This window comes from Neophocaena asiaeorientalis, unplaced genomic scaffold, assembly GCF_003031525.2.
Source record: "Neophocaena asiaeorientalis asiaeorientalis breed wild unplaced genomic scaffold, Neophocaena_asiaeorientalis_V1.1 scaffold124, whole genome shotgun sequence".
In the NCBI taxonomy this organism is placed as follows: domain Eukaryota; kingdom Metazoa; phylum Chordata; class Mammalia; order Artiodactyla; family Phocoenidae; genus Neophocaena; species Neophocaena asiaeorientalis.
Genome location: NW_020174135.1, coordinates 12335786 through 12350595, shown reverse-complemented (window position 1 = coordinate 12350595; position 14810 = coordinate 12335786). Strand labels below are relative to the sequence as shown.

The window sequence follows — 14810 nt, the reverse complement described above, 5'->3', positions numbered from 1 at the left end:
GTGTGTGTGTGTGTGTGTGTGTGTGTGTGTGTGTGTGTGTGTGTGTGAGAAAGTGCCTATTAACCGACATTTGATGCCGATAAAACTAATTTTCATGCTCTGTGTATATGCCCCTTTGTTTTCATTATGATGAGTAGCTAGTTCTTGTTGCTGATAAATATTTCAGACACATTAAACACAAATGGTAAGTACAGAGTGCTTAGGTGTTTTTCATTTCTCAGTAAAAGTAGCAATTTGCACATGTTCTGTTTTAATGATTCCTGGCCCCTCTGTTTCTCTGGTTAGTAATATCCGCTGTTTCAAGATTGATCAACCTTCGGGAGGCGATGCATCTGGAGCCCCAGCTGTATGGAGCCATGGCTATACCGAAGCTTCAGGGGTGAAAAACAAGTAAGTGGGGTGAAACTTTGGAGTGAGAACCGCCACCTGCCCGCCCCCCTGCCTCCCTGCTTTAGTGGAGTAGAAGCCCAGTGCTAGCACACACTTTCCCCGTGTCACATTTATTTCAGTCTGTTTCCCCAGAGTGAGGCCACCTCATGACTTAGGCTGGAATGTTAGGCTAAGCCCTGCTTCTGCACCACACACTCTCTCTTTGTGAGGATGTTGCTAGGATACGGCATAACTGACACATTATATCTATGTGAGACTCCAGTGTTTGGAGAAGGCATAAGTATTGAAATGCATCCCTGCTCTTTTGAAAAGCCCCTTTATCTTTCTCTGAAGCCTGTTTACCAAGCAAAACAGGGATAGTATTAAAGGAGTAGAAGTAGCCTTGATTGTCCATATTCGAGATCCCTTATGTTATTGACAGTCACTGTTTCTGTGGAGCTGTTTTTTACAGTCTAAATTAGCTTGTCAGGAATTTGATGTCCATTCCCTGTAATGTCAGCTGCTTGTCTTGCCATCAGGTCTTGTGCATCTTAATTTCTTTCTCTTCCCTATTTTCACCAACCCTCCCTGTCTCCGATGCAGATGTTGGTTTCTTGAGAATTGTAATCCAGCTCTTCCGGCTTGCTTGCTTTTTATGAAGGGGTGCTGATAATCAGTACTAGAAAAGCAAAGGATCCTATAAATTAGAATGGTCATAATTTAATTAGCTAAGGTATAAGAACACAAAATATTGAGAGCAGGGGAAGAACAGGAAGTGGAGGATGATCCCATAATAGCTAACAGCGTTCAACCCTGGGTGCACCTTAGAATCAGTCAGGTGAGGAACCTTAAAGAACATTTTCCAGCCTAGGCCTGTTAAATCAGAATGCTTTAACATCTCCCCCAGGTGATTCTAATGTGCATCCAGGACTGAGAACCACCGGCTAGCTTGAATACCCGTCATGGAAAATAAAAGGTGGAATTGTGGTTGCCATGCCGACTGCTTTTCCTTGGGTCAGAAAACAGAATGAGCTCGCACCATGCATCTGACGCGCTGATCCTGTCCTCTTTCCCTGAGAGTGTGCTTTGGCGTATTAGAGAAGACGTAGCCCCCATTTCAACATCTCTGTTCCATTTGCACCCCCCCCCGCAAAAAGGCAGAACAACCAGTTGTGTCTGGGCTCTGACTGCTTATTTCGATGTACTTTGCACTGTATATCGTTATATTTTGGGGAGAGAGGAAGAAACTATACATTCTTTGGAGCAGTCAAAGTTCCTTCCTAGAGAGCTTTCTTTTTTTAGATCAAAAGATCTTCTGTCTTATAAACACCAGTATGTGAAACTGCTCTCTAATTCCAGAACACTGATGTGAAATCCAAGATTGGTTTTTAAACCTCTCTGGATATTAAAATGTATTATCTACTCATATATATTAATGAAGCAGTGACCAGTTAGGTATTTTTTCCTACATAATTCCCTTTTCCACAATTCCTTCTTAAAAAAAATTTTTGCTATATCGAAGTGTAAGATAAACGATAAGCATACAACTCTATGGATTGTCCTTAAGTGAACCAGCACCTAGATCGAAAAATAGAACATTACCAGCACCTCAGAAGTCCCATGCCATCCCTGGCCCTCACTTTATTTTCCCTTGCTTTTTTACCCTTTGGTTTTGCCAGCAGAAGTTTCTCAAGAGTTTTCTTTTTGAATTGTGGATAAAGTAGATATATAAGCAAGGAGCTTGCTGCTTTGAAGGAAGGAGAGAACTGCAGTTGTCCCTGCCCCCAAATCTCAATAGACATCTATTCTCTTCTCCCTCCCACTTTCCCCTATGGGTACTGGTGCTGTGTTGCCTCCCTATCAGGTCATTTCAGATCCTTTGGGAAAATCCAAGCAGGGAGCTGCAATCCTATAATTTAGGTTCTTCCTCAGACTAAAAAACAAACAGGAAGCTTCAGCAGAAAAGAAAATCACTACTGTACTTTTAAAACACATTATTTTTTTCATACCTCCTGCACCATTCTTTCTAGCAAGGGGAGCTTACAGAAGAAGACAGAATTATAAGATGATTTACTATTATATAATTAAATTTTACTTTGCCACTAATTGTCATATAACTAGGGATAACTTTTTTTTCTTTAATAAATGGAGGCAAGAATTTCAAAGTACTGGGCTTCCCTGGTGGCACAGTGGTTGAGAGTCCGCCTGCCAATGCAGGGGACACAGGTTCGTGCCCCGGTCCGGGAAGATCCCACATGTCGCAGAGCGGCTGGGCCCGTGAGCCGTGGCCGCTGGGCCTGCGTGTCCGGAGCCTGTGCTCAGCAACGGGAGAGGCCACAACAGTGAGAGGCCCGCGTACCGCAAAAAAAAAAAAAAAAAGAATTTCAAAGTACTGAGGTAAGAGCCAGATTTCCTAGCTTTGAATCTGGGCTCTATACTTTTTTGCTATGTGACCTTGAGCAGTTACTCAATCTCTCTTTAGCTTACTTTCCTCATCAAAAATACTACTTGTCCTTATAGGGTTATTGTGAGGGTCCACTGATTACATATGTGAAGAACTTAGAATAACATGTGCCATATAGTAAACTATTTAAATTTAGTTGTTATTATCATTAATGATAATGGATATTGCTATTGTTATTTATCCCCAAACTCCTTAAGATCAGGAATTATATTTTCAGGTTCATACCGCTGTTACCTAGCCATGATACATATTAGGTGCTTAATAACTTTCTTCTTTTCATTAATTTATGTACAGTAAGAAGGTATAATTTATATTCAACAACATTCACCCTGTTTAGTGTACAGCTCTGCAAGTTTTGATGAAAGAGCCCGAGCTCTGCTTGGTGATGGTGATTGTGTAATCACCATTATAATCAAATTATAGAACAGTTCCTCAAAATTCCTCCTTGCTCCTCTGTTGCAATTTCTTCTCCCCCCTCCCAGCCCCTGGCAACTCCTGATCTGCTTTTATTCCATTCGTTTTGCCTTTTCTAGAACGTCATGTAAATGGAAGTATGCAGTGTATAGCCTTCTCAGTCTAGCTTCTTTCACTTAGCATCATGCATTTTAGGTTTATTTGTGTGTTGCATGTGTTAGCAATTTGTTCCTTGTTACTGCAGAGTATTATTCCATTGCATGAATATGTTACGGTTTGTTTATCCATACGCAACTTGAAGGATAAATCATTTAGATTGTTTCTATTTTTTAGCAAATACAAATAAAAATCCCATAAACACATAAACCTGCATACAGGTTTTTGGGTGAACAAATGTCATTTCTCTTGGGCGGATACCTATGAGAAGGATTGCTGAGTCGTTACGACAAGTATATATTTGATTTTATAAGAAACTGCCAGAATGTTTCCCAAAGTGGCTGCACCATTTTGCATTCCCAGCAGCAACGAATGAGACTTTTCATTGCTCCACGTTCTCACCAGTACCTGTAAGATCAGGTGGTGGCAGTGGTGGTAGTGGTTTTGGTCATTCCAATAGTGATATTTCATTGCAGTTTTAATGTTTATTTCGCTAGTGACTAATGATTGTTGATCATCTTTTCACATGCTTCTCATCTATACCTATATCTCCTTTGGTGAGAATGTAATCTTTCACAATTAAATATGATGTTAAAGGTGTTTTTGTAGACTTCCTTTATCAAGTTAGAAAATTCCCTTCTATTCCTAGTTTGCTAAGAGTTTTTATAATGTGTATCAGATTTTGTCATAGGCTTTTTCTGCATCAGTTGAGATGATCATATTTTTTATTTCTTAGTCTGTTGATGTAGTGAATTACATTGATTTTAAAACGTCGAATCAGCCTTGCATTTTCAGGAAAAATTCCCTGTGGTCATGATGTCTGTATTCACAGATTAGCCTGTAGTTTTCTTTTCTTGTGGTGTCTATGTCTGGTTTTGGTATCAGGGTGATGCTGGCCTCATAGAATGAGTTGAGGAGTATTTCCTCTTCTTCAGTTTTCTGGAAGAGTTTGGAATTTATATTATTTCTTCCTTAAATGTTTGGTAGCATTTACTAATAAATCCCATCTGGGCCTGGAATTTTCTTTGGTTTATAACTAGACATACAATTTCTTTAATATAGGATTATCTCTTTCTTCTTGAATGAACTTTGGTAATTTATGTCTTTCAGAGAATTTATGCATTTTCATCTAGTATTCAAATTTATTGGCATAAACTTGATCATAATATTCCATTATTCTCCTTTTAATGTCTACAGGATCTGTAGTGATGTCTCTCCCCTCTCTCATTCCTAATATATTTGTCATTTGTCTGTTTATCCTGATCAAATTGGTTTGAGGTTTATCAGTTTTATTAATATTCTCAAAGAACCAGCTTTTGGTTTCATTGATTTTTCTGTTGTTTTTCTGTTTTCTATTTCATTGACTTCTGCTTTTATTTTTATTATTTCCTTTCTGCTCGCTTTGGGTTTGTTTTGTTCTTAATCTTCTAGCTTCTTAAGGTAGAAGTTTAGGTCATTGATTTGGGCTTAAGGTATTAATATTCTATGCATTTAGAGCTATAAACTTCCTTCTAAGCAATTTTTCCAATATGGTTAGAGGACATACTCTGAATCAGTTGAATCCTTTAAACTTACTGAGACATCTTCTGGACCAGAATATGGTTTATCTTGGTAAATACTCTGTGTGCATTTGGAAAAAATCTCGGGTAGGGTATCGTTTAGATCAAGTTGGTTGATAATGTTGTTCAAGTCTTAAATATCCTTGCTGATTTTCTGTCTACTTTTCCATCAGTGACTGAGAGACTATAACTCTAGTTTTATCTGTTTCTCCTTGTAGTTCTCTCAGTTTTTGTTTCATGTATTTCCAAGCTCTGTTATTAGGTGCATAAACATTCAGAATGTTATAGCATTGTGACGAACTGACCCCTTTAACATTATGAAATGATAATATCTGTTATCTTTGTTTCTGTAACATTCTTTGTGCTGAAATATATTTTGTCTGATATTAATGTAGCTATTCCAGCTTTCTTTTGATTAGTATTTAGCATAGTATAGTCGACCCTTGAACAACACGGGGGTCAAAAAACACAGTCAAAAATCCACGTGTAACTTTACATTCAGCCCTTTTTATCCGAGGTTCCACACCCGCAGATTTAACCAACCACAGATTGTGTAGTACTGTAGTAGTATTTAGAGGAAAAAAGTCAGCATATAAGTGGACCTACACAGCTTAAACCCATATTGTTCAAGGGTCCACTGTATATCATTTTTTATCCTTTTGCTTTTAAGCTGTTTGTCTCTTTATTTATTTTATTTTTTAAATAAATCTAGATTTTTTTTTTTATTAAGTGTATTTCATTTATTTATTTGTTTATTTATTTATTTATTTAGGCTGTGTTGTGTCTCCATTGCTGCATGGGCTTTCTCTAGTTGCAGCGAGCAGGGGCTACTCTTTGTTGCGGTGTGTGGGTCTCTCATTGCAGTGGCTTCTCTTGTTGCAGAGCTCGGGCTCTAGAGCGCAGGCTTAGTAGTTGTGGCGCATGGGCTTAGTTGCCCCACGGCATGTGGGATCTTCCCAGACCAGGGATCGAACCCGTGTCCCCTGCATTGGCAGGCAGATGCATTGGCAGGCAGATTCTTAACCACTGTGCCACCAGGGAAGCCCCTGTCTCTTTATATTTTAAGTGTATTTCTTACAGGCAGTATTTAGTTAAATCTTGCTTTTTTATATAATCTGACTTTCTGTCTTTTTGGGTGGCGTTTAGACCATTTTTATATTTAATGAAATTATTGATATGGTTAGGTTTGAATCTGCCTATTTACTAGTATTTGTTTTCTGCTTGTCTCATCTGTTCTTGATTCTCTCTTTCTCTTTTTCTTCATTCTTTTGGATTGAATATTTCTTATTCCATTTTTATCTCCTTTATTCTTATTAGTGCTACTTGTGTGTGTGTGGTTTGTTTAGGGTTTATAGCATAACCTTTACCTTATTAATTACAGTTTACCTTCAAGTAATATATCAATTCACATATATTATAAGAACCTTACATTGTGTACTTCCATTTCCCCTCTCCTAGTCTTTCTGCTCTTGTTGTCATATGTTTTACTTCTACTTTTGTTATAAACCCCAGAATACACTGTTATAATTTTTACTTTAAACAGTTATTCTAAAGTAGTGTTTCTCCACTTCAGTATTATTGACATTTTGAGCCAGATGATTCTTTGTTGTTGTGGGGCAAGGAGGGGGTGTTCTGTGCATTGTAGGATATTAAGCAGCACCCCTGGCCTGTACCCAGTAAATGTCAATATCACCACCACTCCCAGTCCTTACAAGCCAAAATGTCTCCTGGGGGCAAAATTTCCCCCATTGAGAACTACTGTTCTAAAGTGATTTTTAAAATAAGAAAATGTTTATATTTACTCACGTATTTGTCATTTCCAATACACTTCATTCTTTTATCCAGATTTCCATCTGGTAGTATCATTTTCTTCTGTTTCATGTAGTCCTTTTTACATTTCTTCTAGTGGTTGTCTTTTATTTGTGCGTCTGAAAATGTCTTTTTTGCACCTTTACTTTTGAAAGCTGTTCTCACTGGTTTAGAAATCCAGGTTGACAGTTTCTTCCTATCAGTACCTTAAAGATGTGGCTCCGCTGTCTGCTGCATTGTTTCTGATGAGAACTCTGCTGTCATTCGTCCTTTGTTCCTCTGTAGGATACGTTGTTCTCTACTCCCCAAACCCCACCTTTATCCCTGGCTTTCAGCAATTTGATTTTGATGTGCCTCAGTTAAGGTTTTTTTCTTGTTTTACTTACTGTTTGTTGAGCTTCTTGTATCTGTAGGTTATAGTTTTCATCAGATTTGAAATATTTCCATCCATTGATTCCTCAAAACTTTTTTCTGTCTGTCTCTCTTCTCTTTTGAAGACTCCAATCCCCCATGTGATGGGCTGCTTAAAGTCATCTCACCACTTAATGATGCCCTGGCTTTTAATTTTTCTCCTAGTCTTTTATTCATTTTAGACAATTTATGGGACACAGTTACATTACTTGGAAACATTCTGATTAAGTGGAGAGACTCTGCAGGCCTCTAGAGCGCCCTGTGCAGCTCTCCTCCCATCAGTATATACTTTTCCTGTACTTTTCCTAGTGTTTTAGTTGTTACTCCATTTTTGCTCCATGTGGAAGTTCTCCTTGATAAATGTTTTGTGAATGAATGTGAACATATGCATTCATAATCTGGTGTTATTTCCCATGCCTCCTACTGTCTTTCTTTCACTACCATTTAAAAATAAAATCATCAGAAGAGTGGGGGAAAGCCATGAAGCATAAATATGTGCTTATCATTTTTCTTCACTCACAGAAATTAGTGATATAAATTAGCTGGGGTTAGTTTACCTATTCTTAATCTATGTGGAGTCATGAAGAAAGAGAGAAGACTGGATTAAGCAAATCTGAAAAATACACAGCTGGGTTGGGCATGGAGAAGGAAAGATGAGTCAACTTAGCACAAAAGCATTCTTGCTTTGCAGGTTGTGTGTTGCAGCCCTGTCGGTGAATAACTTCCGTGACAACCGGGAGGCCCTGTATGGTGTATTTGATGGAGACCGGAACGTGGAGGTGCCCTACCTTCTCCAGTGTACCATGAGTGACATTTTGGCAGAAGAGCTGCAGAAAACAAAAAACGAAGAAGAATACATGGTCAATACGTTCATTGTTATGCAAAGGTAAAACTTAGAGCACCTGCCCTGTGTTTTCTTGCTCTTCTTTGAGTGTTTGCCATCTGGTTAGAAAAACAGGTGTCCAGTAATCTCAAAGCCTATCGTTGAACATGCGTTATTCAAGATGCATTCAGGCGATTTGGTTTTGCCCAAGTATCAGGGCTGGACTGTGTTCCGTTTGAGACACACTGATGTTCAGACGACTTCGTTGGAGGCCGAGTCAGTGACAGGAATTCAGTTTCTCCTAGAACTGGTCTCACAGGCCTGTCGTGATTCCAGATTTTCACCAGATTGTTTACGACACACTCCCCTCACCCCAAATCATGTGAGCGCCAGACGCTCTTTAGACCTTCTGGCGTGTGGATTGCTCTTTGCAATGGACTATTTCCATCTCGGTTTGTTCCCCCTTATGGAACACTGTCACTGATTCGGGAAGTGCCAACCTTTGAGAACTTGAGATGGTCAAATTTTAGGCCAGGAGTTAAATCATTCTTCATATATTGTTTTTCCCCCTTCATTAAATGTTCAGACAGTGTTACTAGTAGAATCCTAGGCCATTCCCTGGAGCTTCTGGTCACTGTGGAATGTTGTTTCTAACTCTGAGGGCTGCGTGTTATGAGCATCCCCACATTCGAAGAGTTGCTCGCTCTTTTGCCGCTTTAAAGGCTTTGTAGGTTGTAAAGGAACTGCCTATTAATATTGTACTGCAGACACTTGCTCTTGTGGGACCAGGAAGTGGAGAGTGCTCTAAAGGTCATGGGAACAATGACTATCTTTTCTCTTTCTCTCCCTTTTCCCTGCCTTGATAATCTGCCAGAGGAAGTATCTTTGCAACAGGAGTAGAAAAAGTGTCTGCTAAGGAATGCTGGTCCAGAGAAGCCTTGAAAGTTCCCCTAAGTCATGAATACTCTTGAAGAGCTCAGTAGAGGCAAGCCCAGTGGGGTTCTTTGCTGCTCGACTCACCTGTCTTTCAGATTCTCAGTGGGCATGTGCAGTTAATAACTGACACTGATAACTAATATTTAGTGAGCCCTTAATATATACCAGTCATTGTTCTAAATACCTTAATGCCATAAGGTATAAGACAGGGACATCTATCTACACATCTCTCTACTTTTCTGTTTTGACCACCATCTTCTTTTAGGAAAAAAGCAAACACATTTCATACATACAGACACACATAACACACACACACACCCTTCACACACTCCTAAGCGGTCTGCTTTTTATAGACCCCCAAACACTGGATAAGAATTAAGAACCTCAAACTCTGATTACTAGCTGTACTCCTCACAAATACCATCCTAATTCTGGCTTTGCCGGGAGAAATCATTGTGCCTTTGACAGGAGGAAAGCAGTGCTGCCTTGGCAGGGCCTAAAGTCCGGTCTGGTCGTAGATGTGCAGAAGTTGGAGTTTGGAGATCCAGGGTGTCAGCCCATCTCTAGGTCATTTGCTTGCCTCTTATTTTCCCTATTGGTTAACAGGATATGGGGTGTGTGGTGATCTTTTCAGCCCTCAGGAGAACTGTGTGTTCTCTGTGCCTGACATCCTAAGTTATATGAACAGGCAGCCCTGGTTTCCATCGCTAGTGGTGCCCCTTGCCTAAGCTAGACAGGGTCTCTGCCCTTGTAAACAGGGGTCCGTCTACTCAGGATCCGTCTGGGAGGCACTGCCGTCTGTGGGGCCTCTGATAAGAGTTCTCACCTCCTTCTGATTGTTAGAACTTGCAGGTGTCTTGTGTATTCAATACGTGTATGGACTGATGGTGAATAAAAGCACTTCGGAGCTTCATTACTAGAATGTCCTTTCTGTGAATATTCTAGAATAGACATCACTCATCTAGAAAGTCTGCACTGTATAGGACAAGAACATGAATGGTCCAGTACTTGAAAGCATGTCCCCCCAAACATCCTAATAAAGAGAGAGGGTGGTCAGGTAATTCTGAAGTGTCAGTGGGTGTAGTGTGTTTACACCTGCTCCTGTTAAGTGGTCAGTCCGGCTGTCCTCTCTCGGGAGCAGAGGGGATTTAGAGAGGGGGATGAAGAAAGAAGCGGTCATTCCCCCTGTCTTTCGGGCACGCCGATTCGGGAGTGGCAGGCTGGATGCAGCAGGATAAGGGCTCCTTGATTCCACAGCAGCTCCTTGGGTCTTCCGTGGTGAAGTGACACCTGCCCCAGTTGTGAGCAGACACCTCTCCATGTGTGTGTGTGTGTGTGTGTATGTGTGTGTCAGATTCCACAGGCTCTTTTCCTGAGTTGAGCAGTGCCTGCTTTGGTGAAAGAGGCCTGGTGGAGCCCCAAGTTCTGTTTTTCCTCCTAGCCCCGTCCAGGGGTACAGTCTGGCAAAACTACATGTGACAGGCGTGTGTGGGTTTTTACCCCGTCTCTCCGTTTTCCAGGAAGCTTGGAACTGCTGGGCAGAAACTTGGAGGTGCTGCTGTCCTTTGTCATATCAAGCATGACCCTGTGGACCCAGGAGGACCCTTCACCTTGACCTCTGCTAATGTAGGCAAGTGCCAAACGGTTCTGTGTCGGGACGGGAAGCCGCTGCCTCTGGCCAGGTCATACGTTATGAGCTGTGAGGAAGAACTGAAGAGAATCAAACGGCACAAGGCCATTATCACAGAGGTAAGGAAGAGGGATTTTCCTCAGGACGGGGGAGGACGGGGCCAGGATCGTGGCAGAATCAGCCAGACAGCTTTTCCCACCAAAGGACGTTCTTTAAACATTGCAGTTGGTTTAAAATTAAAATTCCACATCCGGAGTAGCACAGAGCAAACTCTGCGTGTGATGTGTCTGGAGACATTACAATATACAGAGTAATAAAATAGTTATCGACGGCCTCTCTGCATCGAGGGCTGTGCCACGGTACCGTCTCATCCTCACAGCCGCTCTTCGGAGGCGCTTCGGCGGGGGGCTGAAGCCTCCAGCCCTGAAGTCACGCCGCTGGTCCTCCTGTCCTAGATCTGCAGCTTGCGGGCTACGACCTTGAAACCTTGAAGCCTCAGACTCGTCCTCCGTAAAGTGGGCATAGCCGTGTGTCTGTCCTGTCTTACGAGTCGCGTGTGCGCATCGGCGTACATGTAAGGAGGAGTTACTTTGGTTCATGCCATCTGCTCCACTTGAGTAAGGCAGTGAGCGGTTCTCAGCCAGGGGCCATCTCCCCCCCACAGGACACTTGCTAACGTCCGAGGACATTGTTGTTGTCACAACAGAAACGCTTGGGGCATGCAGCAGGTAGAAGCCAGGGATGCTGCTAAGCACCCTACAGCCCCACAGCAAAGCATGGTTTGGCCCAAAATGTCAAGAGTGCCGCTGTTGAGAAACGCGGATGTCAGTCTTCGTGACAGAAGATTCCCTGTAGCGCAGCTTCCAAAGTGGGCTGGAGGAATTGTGCTCCACTCACTAGCTCATCCTACAGTGTGGCTCACCTGCTGCGTACCTGAAACGTGATGTGGGCTACAGACGTGATCCCCGGAGACACACGTCTGCCCCCAGGAGGTGTCCAGTCTTGTGGATAAAACCCCTGGAAGCATGTGTAGCTCGGGTAGGCAGTGGTGAACGTTTGCAGCTCAGTAGAGAAGGACTGTGACTCCCGGTAGACTTTGACCAAGGGCCATGAGAAAGATAAAGACTCGGGCTCCACCACGAGGGTCTGGCAAAGGAGGCCGCGTGTAGATTTTAGTTCCCTGCTTGTTCTAAGAGCAGAGAGGATTAAAATGGACACTAGACAGTCTCAGATGGGATTGAATGAAATTATTAAACGTATTGAATCAAATGTTCAACATGACACGATGCAAAGATTAACCATTTCTGCTACATAAATGCGTCACAGTTGGTGCTTCAGAGGTTTCTCCTGCTTTCTCTGCCTCCCTCTTCCTCGCTTTGTCTGTATCGCTGCGTTGGTTTTCTTTAATTTCCCTGCCTTGAGGTATGCCCCCCCACCACCAAACACACACACACAGACAAAATCATTGATTCTGATGTGGTGAGATCTTAAAGGGTTGGGCAGAACAGCGAGAGTAATTTTTGCCGAAATTCCACATTTTGGGGAAGAACAAATATATTAGGAGAATTAAGAGAGTTGAAAATGGTGCTTGAAGCCCTGCTTTAGTAATTTTACTTCGAATTGTGCTGCCTGCTTGTATGCGTGGCGGGATTGTCTGCGGAGCTGGGGGATGTACTCCCAAATGAAGGAACGTGGTAGGGTTGGGAAGGGAATGGGTATTCTCCGGAAGAAACACTTGCTTCGAGGGAGATGGTTTGACCATCACTATTCCCTCATCCCAGACACACATAAAAGTTGTCCGAATGGAGCCTCCTCTGGAAAAGGTGTTAAAAATAGGGGCATGTAGAGGCACGTCCTAGACCCGAGAACCTCAAACTTGAAGAATAAAGAACCGAGCAGGTACACCCTGGGGTTCTCTCCCCTCCTCTCCTCCAGCTTCAGAGTAAAGGCTTTTTATTGGCAAGTGGTCTGAAACTTTGGTTCGTGGTTTAAGTGGCGTGAACTCGGCTGGACTGAAGCAGGAGACTTTGTCGTCTCCATTTGCTGCCAGGGAAGTGAGTTCAGGGAAGCGGTAGGACCTGGCACTTCTCCTTAAGCATCTACCTCTCCAAACATGATCAGTTGTACCCAGCTAGTCACCCCAAGATTTCCCCACCAATTGTTTTTAACCTTCTTACGTTTAAAACAGTGCCTCTCCCCTCACTTCTGGACCTTCAGACATTACTGCCCCTGATGGTTGATGTGCTTTGGGGAGTGACCTAAGATTCCGGGCGTTATCTGGAACGCACCTGCCTCGGGGGCTGCGCCTCGGGAGCATTCAGCAAGGCTCTTCCTCTCGGGACCCCCGTGGGTTCCAGGAGGCGCTAATCAGCCATGTTGCTGTGTCAGATGATGGTCTGCTTTGGAGATAGACGGGTCCCAATAAAGGGAGTAACTGAGATACTTTCCATTTGTCCCTCCTGCTTCTTACCTGTCCCGGGCTTCTGCCCCAGGGTTCTGATGACAGGTGGACATGAACCACTCTCAGGAGGGTGGGCAGCCCCTCCCCCTGTGGACCGCGTGTCACGCTCCGGTGGTCCCCCAGGCAGGAGGCCCCAGGGAAGCCGCACGTCGCCCCGCGTGCTCCGTGGTAACGTCTGTTTGGAAACCCCTCTTCTTCCAGGATGGCAAAGTGAACGGAGTGACCGAGTCCACGCGCATCCTGGGCTACACGTTCCTGCACCCCAGCGTGGTGCCCCGCCCCCACGTGCAGTCCGTGGCCCTGACCCCGCAGGACGAGTTCTTCATCCTGGGCAGCAAGGGCCTGTGGGACAGCCTGTCCATTGAGGAGGCCGTGGGGGCCGTGCGCAACGTCCCCGACGCTCTGGCCGCCGCCAAGAAACTGTGCACGCTGGCGCAGAGCTACGGCTGCCGCGACAGCGTCAGCGCCGTGGTGGTGCAGCTCAGCGTCCCCGAGGACAGCTTCTGCTGCTGCGAGCTCGGCGCCGGCGGGCCCGTGCCGCCGCCCAGCCCCGGCACCTTCCCGCCCTCCGTCAGCATGGTCATCAAGGAGCGGCCCGCCGACGGGCTGGGCGTGCCGTCGTCCAGCAGCGGCCTGGCCTCGGAGATGAGCAGCGAGCTCTCCACGTCCGAGATGAGCAGCGAGGTGGGGTCCACGGCCTCGGACGAGCCCCCTCCGGGCGCCCTGAGCGAGAGCAGCCCCGCCTGCCCCAGCGAGCCGCGCTGCTCACTGCACCCCGCCTGCCCGTCTAGCTCCTTCCAGCGCCAGCTGTCCAGCGCCACTTTCTCCAGCGCCTTCTCCGACAACGGCCTCGACAGCGATGACGAAGAGCCCATCGAGGGCGTCTTCACCAACGGCAGCCGGGTGGAGGTGGAGGTGGACATCCACTGTGGCCGCGCCAAGGAGAAGGAGAGGCAGCAGCCCCTGCTGCAGCTGCCGGCCGAGGCCAGCGACGAGGGCATCGTCATCATCGCCAACGAGGACGAGCCGGCCCTGCCCCGGAGGGCGGACTGTGCCGCCGTGGGGACCATGGGGCGCCGGAGGGCTAACGGCTCCGTGGCGCCCCAGGAACGGAGCCACAACGTGATAGAGGTGGCCACGGACGCGCCTCTCCGCAAGCCGGGGGGCTATTTTGCAGCCCCGGCTCAGCCGGATCCTGATGATCAGTTCATCATTCCCCCAGAGCTGGAGGAGGAGGTCAAAGAGATCATGAAACACCAGCAGCCGCCGCCGCCGCCACCACCGCCGCCGCCGCCCTCACAGCTCCACGTGCAGCCGCCGCCGCGGCAGTGCCCGGGGGACCAGCTGCCAGACTGCTGTGACACACCGCTATGACCCACCCGCGTGCTGCTTAAAAATAAACTAACCAACAAAGGCTGAGTTGCCAGAGCCTCCCAGGCTCCCGTTAAAGCAGGGGTTTACTCCACGCCCTTCTCCCAGACGCTTTCCCAGCCTGTCTTTGCAGCCAGTCTGTAGGTTCCCCTTCTGTTGGTCATTTTTTAAAATAATTACCACTTTTCTTCTCGTGATGCTGTACCAATATGATTTAAATTTGTTAACTTCTTCCCCTAACATATCAGATGTGTAAAGACAAAGAACAAAAGGTTTAATATATTACAGAGAAACAGTTAATGATAATGTAATACTTTTTAAAGTGGCTTTGTGTTGTTTTGTTTGTCTGGAAGGCAGGGCAGGTTGCCAGTGCTAAATGATTTAATAATACTGTAATTCTGTATTTC

At 44.8% G+C, this 14810-nt stretch overlaps 1 protein-coding gene across 1 annotated transcript in view; it reads left to right on the top strand.

Moving 5' to 3' along the window:
• PHLPP1 (PH domain and leucine rich repeat protein phosphatase 1) overlaps positions 1 to 14810 on the top strand; it is a 207394-nt gene extending 192584 nt beyond the window's left edge. Inside the window, exons 14-17 of the mRNA XM_024754873.1 lie at positions 286 to 390; positions 7874 to 8068; positions 10462 to 10690; positions 13234 to 14810. Coding sequence (XP_024610641.1) covers positions 286 to 390; positions 7874 to 8068; positions 10462 to 10690; positions 13234 to 14406 — 1702 coding nt within the window. The 3' untranslated portion in view covers positions 14407 to 14810. The remainder of the gene's footprint in view (positions 1 to 285; positions 391 to 7873; positions 8069 to 10461; positions 10691 to 13233) is intronic.